This window comes from Amia ocellicauda, chromosome 13 (assembly GCF_036373705.1).
Source record: "Amia ocellicauda isolate fAmiCal2 chromosome 13, fAmiCal2.hap1, whole genome shotgun sequence".
In the NCBI taxonomy this organism is placed as follows: domain Eukaryota; kingdom Metazoa; phylum Chordata; class Actinopteri; order Amiiformes; family Amiidae; genus Amia; species Amia ocellicauda.
This window is the reverse complement of record NC_089862.1, coordinates 33,759,390-33,784,590: the sequence shown is the minus strand read 5'-3', so window position 1 is coordinate 33,784,590 and position 25,201 is coordinate 33,759,390. Positions and strand designations below refer to the sequence as shown.

The following is a 25,201-nucleotide window of genomic DNA, read 5'->3' as shown; positions in this document are numbered from 1 at the left end:
CCCAATTTCCATTTGTCAGACAAGAGTTCGGCATCTGCGGTACTGATTCCATAATAAACCCATTTAAAAAAACAACAACATATCATCAAACACACACACAAGGTTTCCCATAATAATGCATTTGCCTTTTAAAGTTTGTATAGGATTCAAGCAATTGATTTTACTTCAAAGCTAAGGTAACTCGGAGCTGTGGCATTTTAATATAATAAATTAATATCCTGGCAATTTTCAGTTCTGCCTTTTGAAGCCCATTTATTGAGTCCCTTTGAGTAAGACGATCCCGTCAGTCAATTGTTCTCAATTGCCCACTTTCGTCCTTCCAGGACCTAGACAGCCGAGCCGCCACGCTTGCTTGAGAACATATTGGCAGAAAATGCTACTAACAGAAACATCCTCTGGAGATGAATGGGGAAAGGGTTTCTGATCCAGAGGAAAGAGATCCGCTGCCGGGAATCCTATTTCGACTCACCTTTCAGAAACGCCGAAACGAAATCTGTGTTCAATTACACGTGTGGCTTACGCTTCTCAACCGTCGCTTCCTGGGGTTGTGTAAACAGCACGGGTACATAGTCGACACTGTACATCTCAAAACCTTACACAAATGTTTCCCTGCTTATCTGGGAATCTTTATGCTACTTGTGTATAATTTATTACTCACTTTGAATGCAATCAGACAGAATTTCTGTGTGGGGGGAATGTTTTCTTTCCACACAAAAAACAGTCTATTGTACAGCAAGTGTGACTCAAAATTTCCACATTGCATTGATTGTATACCAAAATGCACAACAACAACAAAAGCACGAAAAGCAAGAGTTTCATCTCGCCAGCTCAGTTTAACATCTGATAGCTGTGTATATTTGCATCCTCTTTCACTGCAAAACTGTTCAGTATTTTAGTTCCATCCCAGCTAAGCAATATAAAAACTGCTTTTATAAAACAATGTCATTTACATTTGACAGGAGTCTGCAAGTTGAATTCACTAATCATTCAAGTCGAGTTCACTTCCCTCAGCTTAAAACACGGAGGCAGAAACGTTACTTTAGTTCAGCTGCTTCTGTGTCACATCCATTGGGTCATGTGACCTGTGCGTTGCACGTTGTTACAACTTATTGAAGTTCTTCGAAGTCACATGTTAGCAATTGAGAAAAAATCTAAATAAAAAATATTAATCGTCTCGGGTTATTGTACAGCTTTCATCCTGAAACTGAGACTCAAAGGGTTTTTTAGTTCCATCTGTTTGCTCGGGAACAGGAGGCAATGAGGTTTAGGCTAGTTTATGAGCTCAAACAAAAGGATATCCATAAACAACGGGCCCTGATCCTGCCTGAAAAACAATCGCTAATGCTAACCTAGTTTGTGGGCCTGATTCCAGTCAACACTATTGGAATATTACTGTTGGATAAAGAGTAGAAAATAAGTATGTACATATGTCTGGAGAAGCTGGGAGTATTGTTGTGCAGGATGACAATATCTTCCCTGGCAGCCTGTTGCCGATTATTTCTCAGCATTATCTACAGTATACATTGGCGGAGTTTACATGTGTGTTTTGACCTCACTGGAGACAAAAAGCTCGAGTCACAGATGAAACGCCCCTCTCCCTCTCAAGGTTCACATGGTCTTAGTTTATTGCACTCAGGACAAGCTGATGATTACCCATCGTCGTGCAAATTAAGGGCAAAGTAGCATATGAATATGTAAATTAGCTTGATGTACAGTAGTTTTTGCAGGAAAATGCCAGAAAGCATCGAATCCATGGCTGTCATGTGTCAACGTGTTCAAATTAAACAGCTGTGTGGTTTAATACTTTGTTGTACTGATCTTACTTTGTTTTTCACGGCACTGATGGAGCAACAAGCCGTGAATAGAAGTGTTTAATAAAGTTAGGATTACAATACGATGTACAGTACTGAACAGTGCACAACAGACCCACAACAATCGAGAGAGCATCATGATAATAGGGGGAAAAAACTGCTTTCTGCATTGCCATCAACACCATTGCTAACCATGACACGTCCATCAGCAATTTATTTCACCCTAAAACCCACAGTAAACTGACCAGTTATCTTTCTGTTTTTTAACGTGGTCATTTAAGGATATATTTGATTCTCTCAGTAGCATTTACGTGTGAAATGCATTTTTACATGTGTGTGTTTTCATACATTTTATGTCATTTACTAGAGTGTTTGAGATTGACCCTTTCTTTCTCTGTGGGGAAATTTTTTTGGTGCACAAACCTGATTCTCCTGAGTCTTTGTGCCAAACGTGATGCGCCTCATCACTTCATGAGTTAAAAACACTGCATTGTTTATTCACTATTTACAGGACTGGGCTTTTAGTCCAGGCCATTGTCCATCCAGACTGGGCTACTGCAACTCCCTTCTGGTTGGCCATCCTTCATCTACAATCACCCTCTTCAAAACATTGTGCTGCTCAACTTGTACTCTCTCTGTTTTGTGTCCTTATGCTGCTCCTCTACTGAATTCTCTACACACTGACTTCATTTTTGTGTTTTAAATATACAGACAAATTAAAGGAAAACCCAACATAAAGCATCTCTGTAAGGTGTTGGGCACCACGAGCCCCAGAACAGCTTCAATGCTCTTGGCACAGATTGTACGAGTCTCTGGACTCTACTGGAGGGATGAACACTATTCTTCCAAAAGATATTCCCTCATTTGGGGTTTTGATGATGGTGGTGGAGAGCGCTGTCTAACACGTCGGTCCAGAATCTCCCATAGGTGTTCAATTGGGTTGAGATCTGGTGACTGCAAAGGTCACATCATTGTCATACTCATCACACCATTCAGTGACCCTCATGCCCTGTGGATGGGGCATTGTCATCCTGGAAGAGACACTCCCATCAGGACAGAAATGTGTCACCATAGGATAAAGGTGATCACTCAGAATAACTCTGTCATGATTTGCAGTGACCCTTCCCTCTAAGGGGACAAGTGGGCCCAAACCATGCCAGGAAAATGCCCCCCCCCGATAACAGAGCCTCCGGACCCCCTCACTGTAGGGGTGCAGCAGTCAGGCCTGTCCCGTTCTCTTGGTGTCCCACACTTGCACTCGCCCAATTGTCCAGAACACGAGCCAGTTGAGCGTCTGTGTGACTGAAGCTCCTGCCATTCGTGCCCCAATAATGACCCTCTTTCACAGTCACTTAGATCCTTTCCTCTCGCCATCTTGATCCAAAATCAAGGTCAGCTGGGCTGCTCAGCATTTGTATACATGCCACAGAGCATGAGAGGATGTTAATTGCTTAATTGTAATATGCAGTACAAATGTTTGGAGGCATCTGCATTTGTTATGTTCGTCCACTCATTAATTCCACAGGTTTTTCCTTTAATTTGTCACCCGTCTGTATATGTACTAGTTTTTGTGTGTATAAATATTGTCCCTAGCTCTGTTTATTAGTGAATATGGATTACGATCAATAGAAAGAGATGCTAAAACAACACAACACAGCAAACAAACAGAAAACCAAGACATTTTCATAATACAAAATACATTTTTAATTAATTAATTCAAAATACATTTTTGTTCAAACAGTTATAAAATATTAACAGCTCTCCAACATTTGGCAATCTCCGGTTAAACTTCTGCGGTCTAATAAAATGCATCAGCGACAGCTTTTTAAAAGAATGTACATACTGTTCGTGTTCACGTTTCTATTTACAGGGAATATATATAACTGAAATATATGTCTTTCAAACTGTCCTCTCAGTTTCATTCTCAGGGATTTTGTCCCCTAGGTTCTCAATATTCAAAACTCGGTTCACTTAACGAGCTCAAACCCAGCTGGCTTTGAATATGGTTATGCTTTCATTAAAAGGCACATTTTTATTCGCTGATACGTGTTTTTGAGCCATGCTGCTTGTAAGGTCCCATGGTATTTTATAACTTACCACAAGCACTTTCTACTAACCTGTTACAGCCTTTATTGCCTTAACAACACGAGAAGGCAAATCTGTACATGATATTTCCTTGGTTCATAAATACATTTCCAATAACGGACATTTTATTTACAATATAAAAGCTTCTCGCTTCGTATTTTTATGCAGATGAAAGAAGAGACGTTACACGAGTAAAGGGCAGGAATAAACGATCACAGACAGGTTCCACACACAGTATGGAAACAATCACACTATATAATGCCTTAATAAAATACAAAGCCATGGTTGTATTGGGGAAAAAGTACATTAAAATAATGCCCAATATCCTTAAAAATAGGTATATATTATTAAGAGAATGCTAATTAACACAGTGCAGATGGTGAAAACGTTCGTAAAACTGAGGCAGATGAAAAGATAAATCCCATATATACTCAGGTTGTGGTTGATTTGATAACAGACTGTGCCAATATTTATTTTGCAATATTGTTTTTAAAGCAAAAGTATCACCAGCGGCCTTTTTCAGAGCTGCCCAAGTTGTTCGGGATATTGAGCTTAGATACAAAGGTATCGTGCATTTGTGTGTTTTTTCATTAGTAAATCAGATATATAACTATCTTGGTACATTTCCACAGCCTGCCTCCGTCTGTATTTGTGTCATATAGAAAAACAACCATTTAATGACAGCAATGGCCAAACAATGGTGTTTATTGTCTTATTAAAGTGTGGCATTTTGCCCACTGTTGTGTTGCATTATACAAGGTTTGTATTATTTTTAATTCAGTGCATTTTTTCAAACTCTGTGAAGACATTAAAGTCTTGGAATACATTTTCTGGCATTACATTTAAAATGTGTCCTTCTCTGTGGGATACAGATTACAGATACTACCTGTAAAAGAATTACCATTTTCCCGATATCAAAATTTTGTGGGGTAAGTAAACAGCGATACGACTTTACAGACGTAAAGTGACCACATGTGGGCTGTTTTCTATATTTTTATATTATGTAGCTAAACTAAAAGAATAAAAGACTGTGGGTGATTAACTGTGTCTCAATAAGTGTGCCATTCAGCCTCCAGTCCACTTCGACAGTGTGTGTGGGACAGACAAATGACTTCACCCCCTGCAAGACATACTGTGGTCCTTGTGAGTTGAAATAACAAATATGAATTTAGTAGGGGGACATAATTTCACCCAGAAAAGGCTCAACGAATCATAGCAGAATTTGTTGTCGTGTACTGTTTGCAAAGTGTTTGGTCCCCTGTATATGGAACTTCTCAGAAAACCATCTTTTATTTTGTGATAGCAATATACATGTATGTCTATGTCTATATGAAGGATAAGGATTAAATAAGGATTAAATATCCTCAATCCTCAGCATATATTCTACAGGCGATCACTAAACAACAATATCTACAACAACTACAACAATACTAATTATCCCTAATCTTTTCTTAAGCAAAACTGGTGTGATCATTTGATTTGCATGTCCTGAAGTTACGTCCACAATGCGATCACTGCTTGTGCAATCCCTGTCTTCACATGGATGTCATTGTGCCGCGAGCTTCTCTCTGCTGATTGAGATCTGCGTTCTGCTCGGCTGCTCGGCACATTCATCTGTCTGTTTGCACACACTTTCTCTGACGAAAAATAAATAAACACAAGTACAATACAGCATTGTCTCAGAGAAGGAAGGGAGTGCAGTGTGTGCAGTTGTGCCTGCGGCGTCCTACCTATTGCTATAGGTCCTTTTTAAAAGTCTGGCAATTGAGTGCCCGGTGACTAAAATCAATATGATTTACTCTGCATCTGCCACTCAAATGCCACCTGATCTCATCATTGGCATCGGACGCGTGTGTGGAGGCTCCATGGTTTGTTTAGAGGTATTCGATGAAAGAAAAAGAATGTATCTATATTTGTTCTTGGAAAATATCTGGGAAAAGTGAGGGGGCTTTTAAAATATTCAGTATCTAACAGGATTCTTGTCAAACTAAGAAAAGCATTTCATACTAGTTGCCTATATGAAGCTAAAGCTGGTAATACAGCGAAAAGCGAACAGCTGTGGATCTTAACGACAGACTGAATTTATTATGATTGTATTTGGCAGCTCCGTGACCGCAGAGACAAGATGGAAACATTCTCCAAGATAAACCAAGATGTTGCCCTGTAATCCTTTTCTATTGGACATATACCAGTTGAGCTGGGATCACAGGCTTGGTATATTGTACTAACATGATCCTGTGAAAGAGGGAAATATACATATATGTTCCAGGAACAAACCATGGAAACATGACAAGACAATATATAGACCCAGAGTGTCCCCCTCCAGAACTGTTCCACCATTCCAGCTCAGTCTCAGTTGACTTAGCGATGTGCGTCTACAAACAGACTGAAGGCAGCCAAGGGAAGAGCGTGGCTTTAGAGGGGTAAATATCTTCGCTGCAGCTCAGAATGGCACTTATAGTGGATTATATTATGTACACGTGGAAGTCACTCCAGCGGCTGACTCTTCTGCATCCCGACTGCCATTGTCCGTCCATCAGTCCGATCCACACGTGCCGCCACTGTCTGCAAAGTCCCCCACCCCACGTCTCTCTTTCCTCCGTCCATCCGTCCGTCCGCTCTCTCTCGCTCCGTTAAATACTTGTCTTTCACAGTTAGAAATGCACGAGCCTGCCAGCCCCCTCATATCCTCTGGCACACGTGGAGTCTGGACTTTGAGGACGGCGTGGCGTCCTTCCACACCTTGCAGGAGAGGCCCTTGGCGCAGTCGCAACGCTGGAAGATTTCCAGGCCGTGGGAGCCCTTCTTGCGCTGCTTGGTGCACACCTCGCCCAGCTGGAGGACTGGCTTGCAGATCTTGGTCCAGAAGTGGCGGGCGCAGCAGTAGCCGTCCGTGCAGTCCGAAGAGCGCAGGCAGGGGTCGCCCTCGTGGCCTTGTGGAGAGAGGAGAAAAGACAATTTGGAGAAAGGTCTAAAATGGGTTTGAGTGGATATTCATGTTCCCGTCACGTGATTATCAGTATAGACTCTCATGTTGAAAGAGCAGTTATGGGACTGTGTCTACATGTGGGTGAAGGACCCTAGTAAAAGTTCAATATACCCCAGTAAATCATAATTCTGTAAATCATATTGAAATTGCAATAATAGTCCTTCCTACAGGCGTGTGGTATAGCGTGACGCAAAGAATTGGAAACCACAGCAAATCAAAATACATGCAGGGACAAACAAAGGGAAACCTGGGGAAGGATTGTGGACATAAATTGAATAAGAACTGATCATTTGTCCTGTTATATGAAGTACCTATCGTGGGGTTCAAGATCATGAAAGGCATAGACCACATCAAACCAGAGGAGCTTTTCCAGATCAGCAGGGACACACGCACCCGGGGACACAAATGGAAATTGGGCTTCAAGGCATTCAAGACGGAAAACAGGAGACACTTCTTCACATAGAGAGGCGTCACAATCTGAACAAACTCCCCAGCGATGTGGCTGAAGAGACAATTTGGGAACATTCAGAAACAGACTGGATAGGATCCTTGATCACTTAGTTATTAATGGACACCAAACGAGCACGATTGGGCAAATGGGCTCCTTTCGATTGGACACTTTCTTATGTTCTTATGTTCTTAAATATAAAAATTATTTTTTGAGTCACGCAGAAGATTTGCTGTAGTGTTTTAAACAGGTAACTATATTTGTTCATCAGAATCCAGGTAAACGGTTAACAGAAACTCACGCCTACGTCTTCTGAGCCACGTTGACTTATTTCTCTATTGTCTTGAGCAAGAACTCAGCCGATTCTTTAGCTAAACATGGATAAATGAGGAATGACAGAAAAATGCAAATTGGGCTATTTTTAGGATTTCTAAAATCCTGTCCATTGTAGTGTGCCCTCATGCAGGCCTCCCTTCAGCTTTCATTTCCCAGCAGCCCCAGCTCCAGCGCCTGGGCTTCGCCAGCATGGAAATATCGTCCGGATCTCTCGCACACCACTGTTTGACTAAAGCATTTTTCCCTCAATTATTAACTAATTAAATCCCAGTTAAGCAGAACCCGATATGGCCGTCAGACGGTTTATATTATTGTTTCAAAGGTCATAATTAGTAAGGAAAATATTTACTGAAGATGTTAATCAGTCATGCAGCTTTCCGTGAAATTAAATGGTATTTTCACTTCCTCTGCCAAGCGCCCGTTCACACGCGACTGGAGGCCCGGCATCGCAGAGCAGCGCAGCACTTTCAGGGCGGTGAAATAAAAACAAGAATCGACTGCATGCCGAGGAGAGCGCTCTGGTGATGGTTTAAAAAAAGGTTGTACCCACATATATGTTATCATGGGGACAATATGCATCTGCACCCTCAAATCCTCCTCACTCGACCCACACATGCACTGCATTTTGGGATATTTCCACAACAAATGTCTCAGTGGAATCAGTTAATTAGTTTTTAGACAGCCCCCTTTTGAAGTTAATTTGCTTGTATGAAACACACTTTCTGTTGTGTTACAAACTGAGCTAATTGTGTATCTTGCTGCTGAGTAAAATACCCACATACCTACTATATGGCTTGTAGTCTCGCCTCCACCACCTTTACTAACAGGCTATAGTTGTTCATCGCACAAAACTCCAGTCAACACATAAGTTAGGAATCTTACAGCATGTCCAGTACTATGCAATTACAATTACCAACCCATCAACCCTATTTTGTCTTCTCTCCTGTAATGATAGCCGAAGTTGCATTGTTCATATCAGTGGCGTCAGCTCATAAAACCTGTTTACACAACTTCGTATGTAACACAAACTATACAGAATTCTTTTTGCTAGCAGTAAGTATGCATGCTTTTTATATGGATGTGGGAACCAAACTGTTATGTGGTTACGACCTCATGCAGGGACTACAGCTCAAGGGTCTGCTGACATAACGGCAAGAGATAATTATCAGAATAGCTGGGGACTGGCGTCAACTTTGCAATATGTTCTTAATAACAATGACTAACAGGAGATAGTGATTCAGCGTCGCTCATGTGCGAAACGCTCTCTGGAAAGAGCCAAAGAAAACACAACCTCTCTCATCCTGATGTTAGCGTTTCTCAAGCGGCGCTTCCAACAGTGTGGACTTCAATGATAGCATTTGCAAGACAGAGAGAATAGATATGATGTGTATTTGTGTACAAAACCGTATCGAATTGTATTTTGGGACAACAACGCAGATCTGGCATCTCCTCTGCCTGAGGAAAACAAGGGCACAGGACTATCTGTGGCACTATCATATTTTCCTGACTTCACAACAGAGCTATGTTTTAAATAACATCTCCTAACCCAACAGAATATTATGCCATTCGTAAGGGTGATGTCATTGCCTCTTTTGTCACACATTGCACAATCAGGCAGAGCTTAAAATAGTTTCTCCGCATAATTCTCACTGGCCGCAGACGCTGGCATTTCAGTGCCAACACAAGAAAACAAACCTACCCACCAAGACCTATCTCCCGTGTTTTCAGGAGCTGCTGCACTACACACTCAACACAACAGGTCCCTTATCTTCCCCCCGAGGGAAAACCGTGGGCTGCTCTGGAAACTAACCTTTGACTTGTGGTAGCTTGGACTGTGCCTTTCCACCTTTGGGCCAGCCTTTGTCCTTAGAGGAGAACGGACCGATCTTGCTGGGTCCTTCTATCGCAGGGATGTGCGGCGCCAGGACAGTGTCGGCGAGAGGCACGCAGATGTCTGGTGACACAACAAGGACAAAGAGGAAGAAAGAAAATGTTACTACACATGCTTTGTGTCGCCCTCTCGCTTTCAGCAGTCTTACATGGAGAGTCCTGACATTTTAAAAGCATCCCTTGCCACCATACTTTTGCACCCATGGTTCCATACATAAATATATAGATATGTAGCATTCCTTCATGCCATGCCTCATGCACACGGCCGAGCAACCAGACACAGATTTGTTTCTGTCTGCTCCATCGCGCACTTGGAGTTGTGTCAAAGGCGTATTTTCTCTGTGGCGAGCCTGCTTATGTTAACATGCCGCGGTGTTGTAACTGCAATGATCGCCGTTCCCCAGATATGCATTTCAGCCCTATTTACATAGCAAACCCTCTAATCAGTTTCCGTTCACGGCTTGGGGGATGTGCTTGTGCGACTCTCAAAGAATGAGCAGTAGAGGGTCTGGAATTCGACTGAAACGTGCAATATAGATCTGGTTTCAATATAACACATTGGCTTCCAGCGTAGACTTTTGTTGTGGGGGTAACGCGATCTCTCCCTGCCCTTTCCTGAGTGGAGCTGACGAGACCTTCAGACAGCTTGACAGAGGTGGAGAGAGAGATGGCTGAGGACTATCTTCAGTGTTGGCTGAGAGGAGGACGGCAGGGGGGTGGGGGGGTGTTTGGCACAGAGCCGGATACGGAAAGCTGTCCACCGTGTCAGCAGGCGAGGAAATTGAGATCGCACAACAGCAAGAACTCACACACAGCGAGGGAAAACTTGACACACTGACGGGTCTTTTAAAAACACCCTGTCCGGGTTATGATATCTCAGAGGGGTTCCTCAGAGGTTGTTCTGGAGATTGCAGGGCTGCACCTTGAATTCAGCCTTCGATCAACCAGATGAATACATTATGACATCATCGGACCACCACATTTTAAGTGGAAAACTTTAAATCACAGATGTACTAATTATATGCGAACACACGAGTCAAATCAAACGTTGACCGAGCTGTCAATTCTTCCTTCCTCCCATTGCCAGCCATGCATCCAGTTTCACCTTTTTAAGTTGCGGTTGACAGGTGGGTAAATGCTTGGATGTGTTCCGGGCCTAAATCTGCACCGAAAAGGCGAATGAGATTACACTGGTGAAACTACAGTATAAATGGGATACAGATAACCAATGCAGATGAAAAGGGCTTCTCGCAGCTTCTTCACAGTTCACAGCCACCCTGAAAAGATTCTCTCTCACTTTAAGATGATGATTAATTTCTTTGTTTGACCCAACTGAGGATAGCGAACAACGCAATGAAAAACAAAATATAATTAAAAGTATCATTGACTTACAGTTGCTGCAGCGGTTCCCAGGGCAGCACATGTTATCTCTGTGGCATCGTTTCTTCTTCCTCCGGCAGGCCAGGCATCGGGAGGGCGCGTGGTGGGGGGTGTGGCAGTAGCTCCCCACGGTGCACTCTTTGTCATTGCTGCACGGGTAAACCTGGAGTCAGAGACAAGACAGACACAAATGGGAGTCACACAAGGCTCAGATAAGGGGGCAATGACAATATCCAGTTTTTCTTTCTTGTGAGGTATGTGTGTAAAAATACCTAAGGACAAGTGATGGAAATGTTTCTAGGAGGACAGAATCGATATGTCCAACACACCTGTGTGATACCAATAACTGGTTCACGATTCGACGCTGCCAGAGGTGTCTTGCCTGCCATCCATAACGAATACTACATTGTACAGTTCACATTACAAGGCAATAGGTTCCTGCAATAGCTTCCCATCTGTGCAACAAAATTACTTACCAATCAATCAGCTATTTATTAGTATCTCAATGGACAGGAGTCAACAGTTATGGCTTCATGTTATAACATTTTGCTCAGAAAAAATCTGCTTGACATTTGTTTTAATTTTCAGAAGAATCATCCCTCTCTCTATATATATCTAGATATATACAACCAAATGATTGACTGTTTAATTATAATTACTGATAGTAAAGTAAAACAAATGTAGGCTTTTTTAAATCATTGCCATTTAAAACCATATATTTTATCACACGTTTATCACACACAAATCTGTGTTACTTCATAGAGCATTGAAAACAAGAACGTAGGACTCGAACACACTGCAGATATGTACACACTTATTTTTTCTCGCTGCTTGAGATGTTTGGGAAGCAATTTGTGCTGCAGTTCTTTGAGGACATACCGTTTTATTTAAAGGATATGAACAATGGATCGTGTGCCATTTCCCAGCAGAAAACTCCGGTTTAGGTCGCTTACGAGCAGGTTTTCGTTTGGAAGCATGGTTATTGAATTAAGAGGTAATTGCTTAATCTGATCCCTGGAGTTGATGCTGGTTATGTTACCCACTGTTTTATGTGGGCGCCTGTGGATTTTTATGAGATGTATTCTGTTATGGAAGCAATTAAATCAAGGTAGAGGCAGGGCCTTGCCGGATTCTCTACTTCAGTAATCTGAGGGTTTAGCCGTAATTCGTAAATTATGTCATATTTCGGTTACCAAACTTTTACGGTAAGTGTTAGCTTTTCCATGAAACCGGAATATTCATTGCAGCTTTGTCACTTCTCAAATATTAAAAAAAATTATGAAAAAAGTACTGCATGAGTAAGTTTTATGTGGATTCTTCTGTTATAAAGGACCATGTTCATTAGCCTGACACAAATAGATGAGATTAACCATTGTTGTGTGCATAGCAACCAGTCAACAGCTTTGAAAATTACTAATGAAAGACCAACTCAGATTTTCCAGAACAAATTCCAGTAATCAGAGAAGATACAGAGATTGCATCAGACCCGGTTGGTAATGAAATATGCAACATCTTATATCTAAAAACCCGGTAAACATCTTGGCATCTGTATCTTAAATGAGTTCATTCACTTGAACTTCACAGGATGCATGCATAAACTCAATAAATAAAAACTCAATATCAATAAACTGATAGGAGGAACTGCTTTCAAAATGTGAATCCAACAGTCTTTGTCTGACTAAATACATTGTCGAATAACGCAGTTTCAGACAGCGTTACATATATTTGTGCAACTTGTGATACGTATAGTTCACGTTATGCGAAAGTTGGACGTTCCCAAATTTAAGAATGTAATTGGTGGGTAAGTTATCAATCTGGGTTGATCATATTTCTTTATTTTTATATCTGAATGTGTGTATTGTAGTATGTATGTTCAACGGTTAGTGCCAATCCCCAATGATGTTACCTGCTTACTCTCCCTAAAGAAGATTGTCTCACAAAGAACACAAAGAACTCAAAGAAAACAATCCAGGGAAAAGCTTGAATCCCTTAATGTGTGTCTAACTGGCATTGTGTAGCACATAACACCAATTACAATACAATCATATTTTGTATCACAAAGCAGTAGAATGGCCATTCATTTTAGGAGAAGCTGAATGGATCATGTCATGTTGACTACACGTGCCAGCTCCTCATTGGATCATCGACAGCTACAACCGATAAACCAGAAAGGAAGCCATTTCTAACGTGTTGTTGGTACGGTCAAATTCCCTCTGTCTCTCCAGAGTCACCCTCTGTCTCACAGACAGCATGGCGGACCTCTTACAGTTGTGTCACAGGTTTAGTCTTGAGGAAGAGAGAGCAGCAGAGTTGAGACGGTCAACGGGAACCCAACTCAGATGGTCTGGTTTCAAAGCAGATGCTCAGTCACCTCAGCCAAGGCAAGATGGCTGCTATGACAAATGCAGGATTGTGTTTGATCTCTGCAGGATCCTCCTTTAAAAGATATATCTTTATGTCGTCCAGTAAATGGCAGTAGAGCATGGACACACAGAGGACTTCCTGGATGACTTCCTGTCCAGCCACATGGATTATTCAAAGAACAATCTTCTTCCAGTTTAGTTACAGCTGCAAAGATCACGAGTCTGTAATCCGGAAATTAGACATAGAGTAGAGACCTGTGTCTTTTGTCTAATAATAATATGTATCAATACCATTTTATCCTTGAAAACCAAAAAAGACAAGTGGAGCTATCAAAAAAATCTAATTGTAAATTGTAAACGGTTAGATCGAAATTATGCATTAATTCATTTTTACAGTTTCCACGGCTAATATTTTTGGCCGTGTCCCATTGTTATGGTCTATAGTATTCAACAATAAATGCTTTTATTCATTTGAGTTTTCCACAATATCTTTGTGGGTAAATCTTCCTTATTGACATATTATAGAAACAAATAAAGGATTCTGTGAGATTTGCTATAACTTCTTCCCAATCCATTGTTGGGTTCTGCACCATGTTAATAACACAGCGACTAGGAATGGCAGTAGAGGGGGCTCAATTGAATGTGTTTGTATGTGTTTTATTTTTGCTAACTCTTTCCTACGATGAGACAGAACCGTAACCATCAACACAATCCATATTATATTGCCTGACTCTTCACATCTATTTGAATGTTTACTGTGTAACCATCCTTGTGGTTTTTCTGGAGTGCCTCAGACAGATAAATACAATACCTGCTTTTAAGATTGTTAAATGTATTGTAAACAGCGCATGATGAGGTTCAGCCAAAAAGCACCATCCAAGAAAACAAAACAACACCTTATCTTCCATCTACTGTCTGTCATCATAACACACAGATGATGACAAGGCAAGAAAGAACTTCTTTTACAACATCTCACATCCTCCATAACTGAGGTCTTGATGAGATCTTTGAAGTGCCACTTAGGCTAATAATGTTAACCCTAAAAACTCCTGTCTATCCAAAAGAAAGTGGAATAGTCCTTCTGAGGAAGCTCCACCTCCACATCAATCATAGCTTTTCATTTTCTGAGGCTTTCAATACCTGGTGTGCTATTCCGCTTGCGCACACAAGTGAAAAAACATAGATTTAAAAAATGCATACTCACTATAATGAATTTGTGTATGTGAAGTATTTCCACGGACTTCAATTTCTGTATGTGAAAACACTTAGGAAAGCTGTCTATTTAAATCCAGCTGCTGCGGGTATTAAGCCAAACTGCGCAGAGCTGCCATGTCACGGACGGCACAGGAGACCGAACGCAGGAATCTCTACCGGCCCCAAAGAAAATGCACAAGCCCAGCGCTGAGTGTCAGAGGGATGCTGGATAGCTGTCACTCAGGAATGGGGAGAAGAATATTTTTCTTGAGTTACTTCCAACCAGAATATTATTTTTATTCAATCAAATGTGCCTACCAACCCCCTCAGCCCTAACCTGCTCCTTGGCTTGGTCTGACAGGACAGAGGCAGTGGTATGGCTCCCCCAGAACATAAATACACAGCTTTCTACAGATGAAACAAGTTTATCAGAGTGGTTTCTTGACGAGATGTCTGCTTTTGCATAAAATACACTTGTTTTTCTTCTAAAAATGACATAATGTGCGATTATCTGCTTCTTCCCCCTTGCTACTCGAATTTGTCACACATTCCATTGCTTTTGCTCAAACTGTTCAATAAAGCACTCTTTAAAGTACAAACACAGTGTGGTGTATTCACACACACAATATAACAGGTATTTTGGTATGTACCCCCAGTGTGTGGACTACTTGTATGCTTTTTTACAAGAAGTGCAGAGACACTTTTTAACGTGCTATTGTTTAGTGCCTTTCTCTCCAAACGCTGAATTCGTAGTTGATAGTAGTCTGACGCTACCAGGGAAAGACTCTAAATACATTTAAACATAGTATCCGGTGAAATGTGATAACAGTGGAAAAAGGTTTGCAAGAAAGGGGTTGTACACCCATTAAGCCCTGAGAAAAGCACAGTTGCTCTTGTGAGACAAACGTAGCTGGTGTTTGGTTTCATGCTGCCTCCTCACTGGGATTGCTAGCTCCAGTTTCATAAGTGCGTGTTTCATTCAAGCACAGGAAGCTGCGAAATAAAGACAATTTTAAAAACAACAACAGCGTATTCACTGCAGGGAGTTAACGTGTCTCCATCCATAAAGAGGACACGCTTAAATGTAAGTCTTTTAAAGCAATTTAACTAAGTAGGGTCCGTCTAGCTTTGTGCTAGATTATAATAAAAGTACTGATTCTGTTCTAGGTCTCATGCAGCAAAACATTTAGTTTTCACTTAAAAAAACGTGATTTTGTCGATTATTTCACCCTCAGATATGAGTGCCATTTTATGAACTGCGGCTGAAGCTCTGAAAACCCACAGCCGCTCATAAAAATGGTCAAGTGACAACTGAGAGAAAACTGAAAGCCACAATACCCTGAGGAAAAGGCGTCTAAACCGCTCCTAGGTGTATTCTTCCCGTGTTAACTGCCCTGTTATCTTAGAAAGGCAGCCCTGCGGTTCCGCCCGTGCGATTCCTATCGGGGGATTTCTGGCTCACGGTCTCGGATTGATTACATCACTGAAGAGGAGACACGTCCCACTAGCAGGGTTCCCCTTGGAAGCCAGTGAGACGAAGCCACATTGCGCACGAGAAGCGACACTTGCCTGGGCGCTGTGTTGTAAAACGCCTCACTTGCGCCATCTGAAGGGTGACGCTTTTTGGTTGTGCTTGGTTCACACCCCGGGAACTCAATCTCTTTTGGGTCACTCAGTTTTGGCTCTGCCTTGTGGGGAAGGGGGACTGCGGACCGACCAATCTGTTGATTGTGTATTTTCCAGGCAAAAGGTTGTGGCAGCTTGGCGACACAACACACGATTAACACAGCAGGGTCCTCATCAGTTTACCTCATCAGTTTCACCGATGGATATTGGTGATTTATTCAGCCTTGAGACTAATCTGAGCAACTCCCCAAAGGGCTCGCCGGCTCAGACAGGGTCAGTGGGCCGTGTTGAGCCGAATAAACCTGCTGTATCGGTTTACTGTTCCTCTGGAGCCAGCGGGGCAATATTGCACTCTCTCTGTCTGAGACAACATCATTGGGGCTTTGGCTGGCATTGATCCAGATGCACAGCACATTTGCAGTGCATTTCTGTTTATTACTTCATTGTAAGTACATTTAAAAAAAAAAAAAAAACTGACTCTCCTTCAGTTCCCATTTTGAAATATTCTTCTGTACTTTTATCCATGTCTAACAGTATGTCTCTGTGCAACGTGAAATGCACCCTGACACTTGGTTCCCGCAGTCTTCTCATCCTGTTTGTTTTAGTCTAAAATCTAAATGTAATCTTTATGCTGAAATATAGACTGATAATGCAACACTGTAGTAAATGCTTTGAATTAATTTCTAACAAGTAAACAACCTTCTTGACAAGATATATACGCTGAGCAGCCATCCAGGAAACAAATACCAAAACCAAGTCTAAACAGTTCAACCTGCACCAGTGTAAGCTCTGAAGACTTCTTCACTGGTTTTATTTCATGTATTTGCTTTGTGTGTGTGTGTGTGTGGGTATGTTTGTGTAGTCTGGCGGTGTTTTTAAGGTCATTCTGTTTAAAAACAAACCGTTTACCGACGAGTCATTTTCCTGCGGGTTTTGCTTGATGCAGAAGAATGGAATGATATCCCAGCATCACATCATTGGACATTAAACTTCCCTGGAGGAGTTGGCAGGACAGACAGATGCCCGTTCGTCCAGTTAAAGTGACTGCAATGCGCACACATGCATCACATCAGGAGGCACCGAGTTGTTGATCGTGAGCCAGATCAGTTAAACCGCTCTCGGGCCCGATGGTATCTCAACATTTAAGTGACTCAATCTCTCCCGGGTTAATTTGCTCCGAGTGCTCCAGTGGGGGAGGCAGGCTTGTGTGCTAACCAGGAGTCACACCTCGGGTCCTTACTTTCATTCCTTCAGTTCATTAGTCACAGTAAACAGCTATTTAACCTAGAACACGAAATTAAAAAAAGACATGGCTCTGTTTACAAGCGAGCTTAAGTGATTGCGCTCTTGCATTCTGCATCGTATTAAACGTAACCACTTGTTAAAATATATGAGCAGGTACTGATGCACAACAGCCACGGTGTTAACGCTGTGTTGTCTCCCTTCCCTTGTGGGTACAGAGACCACGATGATAGTGGAGCCCAATTTCCAAGATCGAAGAGATCGTCAGGCTACACAGCTTTTGCTCCTGTCATCTAAACAGTAGCTGAGCCTTTGTTGTCCTTCCGGAGGTGGAGGTGTGTGCAATCAACGGCCCTCGTAGCTTTGTCACTGATGTGCTTCACAATATTCACCATTGCATTCACAGAGTGATCACTCCACACACCTTAGATGTGCACCACAAACATAGAGGGTTTACAAATAGAAATAAAGACAGAAAACACACCTGGAACACTTCTGAGTGCTTCTAAATGTGGAAAATATCTTTCAACTTTGATATCATGCACTTGTATATAAGGTACTACTTTTGCAAACTAATTTATCTTTCACAAACACGGCCAGAACAGCATATGGAAATGTACCATGCTTTTGTATTTATGACGACCTATAAACTCCACAAACAAAGTGTATCATCCCCTACAGTATTCAAGAGGATTTCCATGGGCAAAAACACAGAGCACTATCTGTAAAATGGTATAAAGGTCTCTGTAGATGGGTCTTCACTGGAATTAACTTTAATATTAGGCTCCGTTTGTCTTAGTAATGAATGCAGATGAACCCACCCACAAAAACATGGCCGTGCCGGTGTCCTCACCTCTTGCGGTAAAACTTCCTCTGTTCACAGATCCTTTTTCGAATACAATAATACACCCTTAGACTTCGATGGTAACGCACAAGCACAGTCGGTCTTTTTACACTCTGGCAGGAGTACAGCGCTTGTCTTCTGACAGCTGAGAACTGTAATTTTTCTACTTAACATTTGGCTCCAGTTCGCATCTGCATTACGCCAGTCTTTCCTGTATGATCCTCGTCCTGCGCTGGGTGGCCCAAGCGCTTGTCTGTGCCGTCCTGTTCTGCCACATTTGAATCCCGGCCAGCCTGTGCAATTTATAGCTTGTGTCGACTACCGCACTGCTGTAATGTTCAACTGCTCCTTTAATGTCAGGGAGCTGCAAACGCCCCGGGGAGATGCATTTCAACAGTTGTGTAATAAAACATAACAAACGGATTATATTCTTATTAAGGTTGGGTGGAAATCAACTAGAGACAAAATTAATATTAAATTAGCATGAATCTTGCTTCTACCCGGCAATCTTAGAAAGCAGCCAGGAACTCTGTGTATCTTAATCTACAGAGATGTCGACAACTTGAAATTCAGCCTACAGGAAGTCCAAAATCAATTATAATATTGGGATAAGATTGCATGAATAAGAGTACAGCGGTGTATCACTAAGGGACAACTAGAACTTGGGCGATGCCTTCAGTTCTCTGCACCAATGGACGTGTGAGGAGACAAGCAAGCTGCTTATAATATTCAAACAACTGTCTTTCTACACCAGTAGACGATGGACCAGTTCAATGTAGCTCACACACTGACTGGACCCTGGTTAACCTGCAGGCCTCTGGAGCGCTGAACAGTCTAACAGCTCTGTACCACGGTCCCCAAGCACATGGGCCGCCACGGGCACACATGGTGCCTTTCCAAAAACAATTTCCAAAATACCATGTATATCACGGTTTAAATCATGCAACTTCATTTTCTATCGGTCTGCTTATTTTTACACCTTTAAAGGCAGGGGGTGACGGCAATAAAAGCCAGGAGTCGCCAGCCCTCATTATTTTTGACATTGGCGCCTTTGCTCAACGGAGTGCTGTGCCGCCTGCCTGGTCTTTTTATTTAGGAGCTGCCATTTTTTAAAACATCAGATTATGTTTTTACGCTGCAGATAAATCCAACATACAGACAAAAATGTTTAAATACTTACAGTGCAGGGTAAATCGATCTAAAATTGACTGAAAACATCCTCTGGTCCAGCATTTTTCTGTTTATCCTCTGAGGGCTATTTGTTTCTTTTCCAAGACATTTGGTAAACAGATACCATGTTCAACTGCAATGGTTTAAATGAGCAGTCACAGCCTTTATTTACATCAGTACACAGGTTGAATGCTGCGGAAATCTTTTTGAGTTCATAGTCGACTCAGAGGTCTGAAAAACACTTAAAAAATTTCCTCAAAAACACAAAAGTGTTCATTAAAAAATAATGGTTTGTTTGTTGAATACTTCTGACCTTTTTAGAATATATTTATATTCTATATTCCATTTTAGAATATCTATACATATTGTTTCTCCCACAATGCATCATTCAGAGAGGAAGAACAGTCATGTCAACAGGAGTGCCCTGGGCTTATTGAGCAATGTAATCAAATTTTTCCTGAAAGACAAATCTGCGACTGGGAATAGATGAGAGAGCAACCAAATAGGTAATATATTTATTTTATCTGTGTTCTTGTCTGTTTTTGTCTTTTAAAGTGGTTGTTTTCTTTCATTCATTCTTTTACTTTTGCCCTTTCTTTCTTTCTCTATCTGAAGCATGTCAGTTTCAGTTCCACCCCTCTATACTCCTGCTGCACAGATTTAATCCAACCCTCAAACTCTGACTTTGATGTTTGTCTGTTCAGAGGAGTTGGTGAGACAGTAATCAAACAACAAAACAACATAATATGAATCCCGTAACTGCGACATTCCTGTGTCCCCCGCGCATGGAAATGATTTTTGTGCAGGGTGTCATCTGGACGTGCGGGTGAGTGTGGCACGATATTTCAGCCGCATATCTGCATGGTGGCCGCGGCTCCAGTCTCCTGTGGCCCATTTATCGAAACCACGACGGTTTCCTAATGGTGCATAGCTGCTAGCCTTCGCTTGTAAGGTTTCTGGCACTCCATTAGCATTGTTACATCATAACACACTTCCCACGGAATAAGTCAGATCGCTGGAGTGGGTAAATTCAAGTTCTTTGTTGTTGTGTTTTCTATCAGCACAAACAAATTACAACAAAAACACTTTAGATCACTGTGACTTTGATGTATGAAACCATTTGCAACCAGCAGCTGTGTGGGGATGGCTGTGGCATCCGTGCTGCAACACAAACTTCATATTGCCTTTTTGAGTTTTAATCCTTAGCATTAAACACGTGGAGGTGAGTTACACCTATACTGTGCAATCCAGTCATAAAAGCTAAACACTAAACATGACACTGATCTCTATGGTTTTTAAAGCGTAGTAGCATGGATTTCAAGCAAGGAACATGATGGCACGATGGTCCATGTGGTGAAAACTAGAACATCACAATACCTATGCAGAGTGAAAGATCTTCAGTGACAAAATCTGAAAGAACGGTTGTGACACCTGACATGGTAAAAAGGCTGTAAGATCTTCCGAACACCCGATAATTAAAACCCACAACCTCAAAAGTGCGTTCGCCCACATCTCCTGTATCACCTGGGTGGTGTCTTCCCCTTCAGCACACAGAGGAACCAGAGCAGTTCAGATGTGCCAGTCCAGTGGGGTTGCAGCATTTTCTGGATTTCATTACAACCTTTAAATGATTTCACTGATCGACAGCTCGGTTGCTAATAAAGTATATCAGTAAATTTGCAGGAGTATTCTTATTAAAAACACTATCGCGCACGACATGCCTTCCCACAGTTTAGCAGCATGTCAAGTAGGCTGATGTAAGTAAGACGTCGGTACAGGCGTGAAAGTTTTAGGGGTGAAGCATTTATTCCTTTTAATTTAATATAGATTATACAAACAGTCAGGCACGAAGCCAAGACCGAGGCTGCGGACAATTATTCACAGAGGAAGAATGTCAGCTTTATGAAAGGCCAATGATGATCCTCAGGAATGTCCTCTCAGTTTCTCACATTGATTAGAGAAGTCTCTCAAATCCCTGCGCATCCCTGTGATTTAAATCTAACAAACATCCAAGACAAGCGAGAAACAAATGTCGCTACGCTTGCTTGACCATCCAATCCTACATCAGCCAGCCCAGCTGAGAACTTCAAAAATGACTCAGAAACATTTGGGAAGCAACTGCCCTTTTAATAGACAAGTTAAACTCCTTTCATGTGTTTTCTTTTATTGTTGTTATCGGTGGCGTCTCCTTTGAGTGCTCCGATTTCATTGTCTTGTCTGTGGTTATTTAAAAAGGATTTTTATTGCATCCATGCTGACGGACATCAAAGAATGGAAATCCTGCTGTTGCCATATCTGCTCTGTCCCCTGGCCTGGTTAACAACAAGTGAGAGTTAAAACCATTACAATTAAGGAGTGCTAAAGATTTTGGTTCAGTCCTTCAATTGTTCATATTAGTGTGTATGCAAAGACCTTTATGTTTAGTACCCAATTGTTGTGGATAGGTAGCATTGTAATATATGGTGATCTAACAACGGCATTTTGTGGGCAAAGGTTGATTCTGAGACTTCGGAAGCTCTAGAGTTTTGGAATCACAATTCTGAAATGCAAACTCTCTCTGTCCTACCCCAAACCCACATCTCTGAAAGGCAAAGCTGGAATCAGAGGACCCATGTCTTCGGTTAAAACCATGGCTACTGAGAATTGTTCACATGTTTAAATAAGTAAATATTTCACTTTCTGGTCCAGGTTGTTTGCTCGATGCTGTATTCAACAAAAATCAACAGCAGATGGGTGACAATGCACTTGCTGAGCTCCTTGTGATCGGACCACCATCATGACAAGCCCATCTGTGTGTCAATAACCATGAAGTTTATACGAATGTCACTTAAACATTGTTATGATTAACACTTTTTGATTAAAATGTACAATGCCTTTCTAACCTCAGAAAGCCATTAACAGTTTTCTCTCTTGAATGGGGCGGACGGGGAAATGTATAGTTTCCCAAAATATTTTTAACAGTAAGACTATGGTTATGACTTGGATGAGACCTGGACTGTTTTGTTTTGTTCTTATGAAAAGGATATGGCACTTTTGTTTGACTTGAAGTTATCCTTAGCTTAGCCTGCAAGCTGCAATCTTTTAAAGTAAAGAATGCAGTTTTAATGACCTTGGACTGTGAAAGAAAAAGAAAAGGCAATAAAAGCACAAAAAGTGTGGCAGATGCAGAAAAGGGAAAACGTCTAGCAGGCGTCAGATTAAAAATCGTTTTATTTTTATTTGAAGGAAAATAACATGTTTAGTATAAATATGAGTCCAGGCTTCCCTAAAAACGTCTTTGTCCTCAAACCTCTCTAACCCACACAGTGATAAAACAGCGGGGTTCTGGCTAGATCACGCTTAAGTGTAGACACACTTCTCCAGGTCCAGACTCAAATTGACCACATTTAGATTTAATCACTCCAGCCTGCGCCTAGTTGGCCTGCGCTGCTGACAGGTTGATTTAAATCGCACCTCGGGGTTTCAGTAGACGAGAGAAGTTACATAATTTATATTTAATTTGTCATTTTCACTCGTTGTTGCACTAACACGTTTCGCTCACAGTCTCGGATTCAGTTGTGCAAGAACATTAATGTGTCAATCTGCCCGGCACCTTCATTAGACCTTCACACCAATTTCAATGATTTACTGTTCAGCGTGTGAAAAGGACAAACCGGCTGTATTATAACAGAAAGTCTATTGATTTAAAATTTTGGAAAACGTTACTACATAAATGCTGTCAATCTATAAGTTATATGTCCGATTAAGGAAAGGAAAAGGAGGCATCTATGACACAAGCGCAGCAGCAGAGTGGAGGTCCAACTGACACACCAGCGCTGTGGTCATTATTGCATCGTTATAGTGTTAGCTGGGTAGTGAACCAGTTTACTCCAGTAAAAACCCAGCTGTATAAGCGTATATCACAATAATATGATCAATTGTAAGTCGCCCTGCTAAGAAATGAAATGGTAATATAAGACTACGCTCGTTGCGCTTTCGCTTGGGAGACAGTAGTGAGATGTACATGTAAAGCTTTCTATACTTTGTTTTGTAAGTTGACATCTAGAGCAATTGTCCAGATCCAGTCCGTGCCCACAGGTTTTATGGCCATTTTGCGTGCGATATACAGGTACCCTGGCATGTACCACGCATGCACATTTTTATGTTTGCTGTCACCGGCCTATATAATAGACTTAGATTAGATTAGATTAGATAATAGATTTTAGCAAACATGAAAGTGATAATTGAGTAAAAGTCGTTTCATGTAAAGCTATAGATAACTGTTTCAAAATTCAATTATAATTCTTACAGTTTCTTGAGATTAAATTCTATACATAAGCGGTAAAAAGGGTATTTAAAAATGCAACATTGTGTAGCCAGAGGGTTAGAAAACTTTGCAATCAACCTGAAACACCACTCTGTGTAAATAATAAGATCCGAGTTCATTTTTCATGAGATGCTAATAAAAATGTAAGGCTGCCTTGTAATACAAATGCTCAAACATAAGTACTTGGTTGTGTCAGCACAATGAATCGATGTGGGTTATTCAGTTACTTCAAATCCTTTTTTAAATAGTCGATTTAACACTTGCACTGTACAAAAAAAAAAAAGCATCAGGAATTTATCAAACAGAGTAATATTCTCAATTCTGCATAATACTTTTAAACCGTTTGCTTAAATCTCGTCCTAAAACACACTTGAATATTGTCTTCCAGTTTCGTTAAACCCATACTAACAGAAGCTGCAGAGAAGTCCAACCCGTTTGGACTCAGTCAAGTGTCCCCTGGAGAAAACCCAAAGCCCAGGTTGACAGATCTCCTGAACTACAGGACAGACGCACCAGCGCACAGGTGGCACGTTTGGATGAGACGGTTGCCCTGCTTACCTGCCCGGGGTTGTTGCTCTTCTTGCTCACGACCCCCGTCTGGTTGCTCGCCGGGGTGGGCGCTTCTCCCAGCAGAGCCGATTTGATGGAGTTCACCTTGGAGCCGGAGCCATCCGTCCTGTGGCAGCTTCCCATGGGCAAAGCCGCCGCCAGCAGCAGGACGCCAACCCAGCAGCACCTAGTCCACTCCAGCAGCATCCTGGGCACCCAACGTGTGGCAAGAATAATAATAATGAACAATAGATGGATATGAAATTAAATGTAGCGTTCGGTCTGCTAAATACGATTTGTGTTCTCCTCACACCAGTGATAAGCTTTTCACAGGACCTCACGTCTGTCCCGGGTCGGTTTGGTGAGGGAGTCGCTCTCTGTCTGAGGACTGAGGGAGGCAGCCTGGTGTTTTATGTTCTCAGAGACTTTCTTTTTATAGGACTAATGGGTTTGTTTCCTCCGCCCCCATTGAGTTTTGACAAAGAGTGAAACTGATCCCCCAGTCCAGACACCGACACCCGACACCCCCGCTGGGAGAGGCGATCAAACCCGCAGCTCCACTGAGCTCCGCATCAAACCCTCAGTGCGCAGAAACAGTTTCAAACCGGAGGCTTTTCTGCGTTCATAGGCTGCCCGGCATTGCAGGAGCAGCTTAATGACCAGTTTTCAGTTTCACTCTCTTTATGTGACACATCATGTTCTATGTCATCGGTCAATCACTCTATTATAATCACTACTATTTAGTATTGTCATAAACACGGTGATAATGATGCTTTTAAATCAATAATAATGGGGTTTGTTTGTTTAATAACTCGGGAGAATAACTTGCAAGAATAGCAGAGCCATGTGTTTTTAAGATACAGATGCATGCCAACTATAGAACTATATAAACTGTCCTTCTGATATCTTACAACAGGGGACACATGTTGCAAAGATTTGGATTGATTGTGATGTGTGATACAAACATG

The 25,201-nt window shown here is 41.7% G+C and overlaps 1 protein-coding gene across 1 annotated transcript; it reads right to left on the bottom strand.

Moving 5' to 3' along the window:
• Positions 1-3,491: 3,491 nt before the first annotated feature.
• dkk2 (dickkopf WNT signaling pathway inhibitor 2) lies at positions 3,492-24,735 on the bottom strand. The gene is made up of 4 exons (XM_066720675.1): positions 24,243-24,735; positions 10,952-11,102; positions 9,480-9,623; positions 3,492-6,829 (listed from the first exon to the last, which is right to left on the bottom strand). The coding sequence occupies exons 1-4, from the start codon at positions 24,438-24,440 to the stop codon at positions 6,579-6,581; spliced, it is 744 nt and encodes a 247-aa protein (XP_066576772.1). The 5' UTR covers positions 24,441-24,735; the 3' UTR covers positions 3,492-6,578.
• Positions 24,736-25,201: the final 466 nt, after the last annotated feature.